The following is a 5,828-nucleotide window of genomic DNA, read 5'->3' on the forward strand; positions in this document are numbered from 1 at the left end:
TTATGCCAGCTTTGAAACCCTCCGTCGATCTTGGCCGGAACAAATCTGTGATTGTTGCATATCGGGGTCCAAACTGAGGCTCCCTCCACCTCCCTGTGTCTTCTTCACTGACCCCAGATCCTTAGTGCCGCCGCCACCACTGGACTTGAGGAGTAGCGCGCCGCCGAGAAAGGCAGAGGTCCATTCGTACTGCTTGCAATTAGGGATGCACCTAATGAGTCAACCAAATTTAGTCCTTTTGAACTAATTTTTGGTCATGAGGTAAGAGGACCATCTAAATTGATTAAGGAACAATTGGTGAGTGAGAAATCGAAAATTACATTATTGGATGACATGTCAAATTTTAGGGAACGATTAACTAGAGCAGGTGAATTGGCTAGACCACATTTGAAAGTTGCACAAAATGTGATGAAACGGGTCGTGGACAAGAAATCCAAAGTTCGTAGTTTTCCCAGTGCAGATAAAGTTTTAGTGTTGTTACCAGTGGTAGGTGAACCTTTAAAAGCAAGGTTTTATATGGACCGTATCAAATTTAAAGGAAATTAAGTGAGGTTAATTATGTGGTAAAAACTCCAGATAGAAGGAAAACTCACCAAGTGTTTCATGTGAATATGAAAAGGTACTTTGAAAGGGAAGGAGAGAAAAAGGAGGTTTTAATGATTCTAACTCAAAGTGACGAACCAAATCCAGATGACTGTGAATTTGACATACCTCAAATTAAATTGGAAAACGAGGATGTTCTTAAAAATTGGGATAAATTGTTGAGTTACCTTCCAGAAGAAAAACGGACTGACCTGAAAGAGTTATTGATATCACGTGGACAAGTTTGTAGAGATAAATTGGGAAATACTAAAATGGCTATACATGATGTAGATGTGGGAAATGCTGTTCCAATCAAACAACATCCATACAGACTTAACCCTTTAAAATTGGCACAGGTTAACAAAGAGATTGAGAGTATGCTTAAAATGGCATAATTGAAGTGGGTTGCAGCCAATGGTGCTCACCCATCGTGATGGTACCTAAACCAGACGGTACCCAACGGTTGTGTGTGGACTATCGAAAGGTTAATGCAGTTACAAGAACGGACTCTTATCCTATCCCATGTTTGGAGGATTGCATTGAGAAAGTGGGACAATTAGCTTTTATTTCCAAATTGGATTTACTTAAAAGTTACTGGCAGGTACCTTTATCCGAAAGAGTGAAGGAGATTTCAGCTTTTGTGACTCCAGATGGTATATACGAATTCAAAGTTATGCCATTTGGCATGAAAAATACCCCAGCCACATTTCAATGGTTAACTAACAAAGTCATTTCAGGATTACCCAATTGTGGAGGATACATCGCCGATCTGGTAAATTTTCAGCCAGACATGGAAAGAACATTTAATTCATCTGATGGAGTTATTCAATCGACTTCAGGAGGTGGGGTTGGTGATAAACCTAGCCAAAAGTGAATTTGGAAAAGCCCAAGTCACTTTCCTTGGCCATACACGGTATGTGAAACCAACAGTTATTGAGGTGTTTCCGATACCCTCGAGACGAAGGGAAATAATGCGATTTCTTGGCATGAGTGGATTTGATCGAACATTTGTGCAAACATTTTGTAGCGTGATTGCTCCACTGATGGACTTGCTGAAGAAACGTCAAAAATTTCAGTGGACAGCGGACTTTCAACAGGCATTTGACGGCCTGAAAGCTGTGATAACTAATGCTCCTGAGTTGGAGAATTAAAAGGGACTGTGTGATCAGATTAAACTAAAGTATCTGACTTTAAAGTGAAATGCAGAGGCGTAGAGAAATGGGCAGATCGTGCAGAGACCTTTTTGTTCAAAGAGACTGTCAATCAGGAAATATTTCAGTTGGAGGAAGAAGAAAAAAAAAGCACTATATTAGTATACCTGTTTGCATGTGTTGTTTTTTGAAACAAAAAATTATATTTACTGTGTGCATTTCGTAAAGAATGGTGAAACGGTGAAAAATGAAACCATCTTGAAGTTGATGGTTTTTGTTTGGGGGGGAGGTGTCATGTGAAAGTACCTTTAATAAATGTGTGTTTAAGAAATTTACCTTTAAGAAATGGGTATTATCAGTGATGTCAGAGTGTGGGTGGACGTGGGCTGTCTGTCAGCTTTTTACTTTCATTTTAGGCTGTTTGTTGCATGGGGTGTTTCGTTTTGTTTTCAGTGCTGGAGCTGAAGTCAGACAGAGCAGGTGTACTGTTGATCTCTCTGCCATGAAAAGACTATCTCTTGATCATTTGGTGAATTCAGAATTATAAATGCTCTCAGTAGTGAATGTAAACCTAATGTGCTTCTGGTAAAAGGTGTTTTAAGTCTTATGGGTGTTAAAAGGAAAGCTTAAAGGATTACTTAGTGTTGTATTAATTGGGGGTTGTATTTGAATTAATGGTTGCTAAGATGTTCACTGTGTGTTTTAAAAAGGTTAACTTGAGTTCATAGAATAAACATTGTTTTGCTTTAAAAAATACTTTTCCATTTCTGCTGTACCACACCGGTAGAGTGGGCCATGTGCTCCCCATACCACAATTTATTGAAAGTTGTGGGTCAGGTGAACTCCATGATACACTTTCGAGTTGTCTAAACCCTGTCCCATACCAAATTGTTTATTTTTTTCTTTTTTTTTAAGCAAAACAATGTTTATTCTATGAACTCAAGTTAACCTTTTTAAAACATACAGTGAACATCTTAGCAACCATTAATTCAAATACAACCCCCAAAGAATACAACACTAAGTAATCCTTTACGCTTTCCTTTTAACATCCATAAGACTTAAAACACCTTTTACCAGAAGCACATTAGGTTTACATTCACGACTGAGAGCATTTATAATTCTGAATTCACCAAATGATCAAGAGATAGCCTTTTCATGAATAGAGATCAACAGTACACCTGCTCTGTCTGACTTCAGCTCCAACACTGAAAACAAAACTAAAACACACCCTGCAGCAAAAAGCCTAAAACGAAAGTAAAAAGCTGACAGACAGCCCATCTCCACCCACACTCTGACATCACTGGTAATACCCATTTCTTAAAGGTACATTTCTTAAACACCCATTTCTTAAAGGTACTCTCACATGACACAATTACTCTAATATTGTCAGGGCCCATAGCCTTTCCAGTATCCAGTTCCTTCAACTGTGTTGATGTGGACCTCCAGAGGAGTCTGAAATAGATCATCCACTAGGCACTTCTGATTTAGGATTGTTGCAAATGCTTCAACCTTATCTTTTGCACTGCTGTGCTGGGCTCCTCCATCATTGAGCTTGGGGATATTTGTGGAGCTTCCTCCTTCAGTGATTTGTTTCAATCACCATTCACGGCTGGATGTGGCAGGACTATGGCCGCAAAACTAATGGTACAACACCCATCTTCTCAATAGAGGGCATTCAGCTCCTAACAAACAGGAATAAAGTTCTCCCTCATTAGGCAAATACTTTTTTTTCACCTGTGACAGATTTATTTAGGCGGAGCATTTCCTTCAGTCTGGGGCACCACAGGAAGGAACACTCATCACCAAATAATACAACACAATCAGACAGCGTCAAGCAAATCTCCCAATTACAGGATTAAAATATTCAGATACATCTTTCATGAAAAGATTGCTAGAACTAGAGGGGAGAATATTTTATATTGTGAAACATTCAGTACATTAAAAGCCACTATTCCAATAAGTTAGAAAATTCCCATTAAATATTTTCATAAAAATAGGCCAAAAGTGTCGAATCCCATTTGTAATCAGAGTTGGGGAAAGGAGAAAAAGGAGGATTGGAGAGAAAGGACAGGAGGCAATATTGAGAATTAGTATTGGATGAATCCCTCAACTTACTTCCTATGCCCAACGTAGTTTAGAGACAACATTCAGCCATTTCTACCAACTTGTATCACTAGAATCAAGAGTCCTTGCACCCGCGTTCAGAGAAAACCACAGATAATCCTCTAACTGGTGTGACTGCCCATGGAGACAGCTTGGGTGCAGGGAGACATGTACATAGGGGTGGCACCTTGGCTGCATTGTTTCCTTGGGTTACTATGGGGTCAGGTAGCATCAGAGCATTGGGCGACATGTGAAGTGGACTCCCCTTGTCGATTTGTACACCATTTTCCTCCAAACAAGTCAAGGCCATCCTCTTCCCCTTCTGCCTCCTATTGCAGAACCAAAACCAAACTCGGAACATCACTTTATCTAATCGGAGGTCTTCAGCGATCTGGGAGGCTTATTTGCTCGTGGGCTTGGGGCATTTCATGAAATAGGTCTCCAAGTTTCTTTTCACACCATTCTCAATGCTAGTTCTCCTCTTCCATTTCCTGGACCGATCCAGAACCTGTTCCACGTTACAAATCTCATTGTTCTCTGCATCGTTCAGCCAGTGCTGAAGCATTGGTTTCAGTTTGCACATGTTTTTGAAACTCAGCTGTAGTGCTTCAAACCTGCAGATTGTGGTCTGACTGAACATCTTCCCATAGAGATTCCCCATAACTAATCCAACGTCAGCCTGTATGAAGTCAAATGTTATTCGCTTGTATCTCAGCTCTTTGGCAAATTGTTCCATTTTCTTTTTGGTCGGGTATTCCTCCTCGCTGTCGCCGGACTAACCTTCCTCACTGGTTATCCCGGTGGAGCCTGTGTTGTGGGCAGATTGGCTGCTGTCTCTCTTTTGCGAGGGGCTGGGGTTAGTGGGGTAAATCTGTGGGGAGAAGGAAAGCTCCCAAATGCAGAGTAGGTCTGGCTGGGCAACCGTGCAGAGGAGGAGGAGGAGGACAAGCTGGAGGTTGAGTTGGCCGAAGAGGAGAGAGCAGGCTGCCAAAAGGTAGTGCTCCATCGGTGATTGTATGAAGGAGCTGGGGCAGTGGGCGAGATGTATCTCCCATCCTGGGGATAACCTCAGCAGGGCTCTTCCCACTGACTCGTTGTACTCAGAATCACAATGTGGCTTTGGTGCTGGACAAGGAACTGTCAACATGATCTCTGTGGTGCGTCAAATTCAAGACGTCTTGCAAACAAAACAAGTGCTTCTACATTAAAAAAAATTTAGAGTACCCAATTCATTTTTTTTCCAGTTAAGGGGCAATTTAGCGTGGCCAATCCACCTGCCCTGCACATCTTTGGGTTGTGGGGGCGAAGCCCACGCAGACACGGGGAGAATGTGCAAACTCCACACGGACAGTGACCCAGAGCCGGGATCAAACCTGGGACCTCGGCACCGTGAGACTGCAGTGCTACCACTGCGCCACCGTGCTGCCCCAAGCGCTTCAAATTGTGTTCATTGACCTGACCAAGGCCGTTGACACAGTAAGCCCTGAAAGCCTATAGAAGCTGCTGTGCAATTATGGCTTCCATGAAAAGATGGTAATTTATACTGACAGTTTGTTCTCAACCATTTCCAAACTGGCATGATTTTTGTCTTCCCGTTCATGCTGATACAATCGTTTCGCTGTCCAGACTAACCTGACATTCTGATAAAATGTCAACTCTGTTTCTCTCTCCACAGATACTGCCAGATCTGCTGAGCATTTCTAGCACTTTCAATTTTTATTCTGACACACCAACCACTGCCAACAGTTCCCGAAGGCACTTACAAAAGCTTGCCATTGTTTCTAGATCCACAGAAATGAGCATATACTTGTTAATATAAATTGTAAACAATGTCATTAAATCAGTTTTGATTAATTAAATTTTGGTAAACATACAGCATTTACCCAACTATATCTCCCACCAATATTTCCTCCAATTTTTCTTCATTGTGGGCAACCTGTTTGGACTGCATGGTACATTTCAGATTGCCAAGCAGCCACACACCTGAGCAGC

General features: G+C 41.6%; 1 protein-coding gene across 1 annotated transcript; it reads right to left on the minus strand.

The window, feature by feature from the left end:
• Window positions 1–3,073: 3,073 nt before the first annotated feature.
• LOC119963731 (POU domain, class 5, transcription factor 3-like) lies at window positions 3,074–5,154 on the minus strand. The gene is given in 1 exon segment (XM_038793038.1): window positions 3,074–5,154. A coding segment is annotated over 1 exon segment (660 nt). The 5' UTR covers window positions 4,573–5,154; the 3' UTR covers window positions 3,074–3,912.
• Between the last annotated feature and the right edge of the window lie 674 nt (window positions 5,155–5,828).

The sequence above is a fragment of the Scyliorhinus canicula genome, chromosome 3, assembly GCF_902713615.1.
Source record: "Scyliorhinus canicula chromosome 3, sScyCan1.1, whole genome shotgun sequence".
Taxonomy (NCBI): Eukaryota; Metazoa; Chordata; class Chondrichthyes; order Carcharhiniformes; family Scyliorhinidae; genus Scyliorhinus; species Scyliorhinus canicula.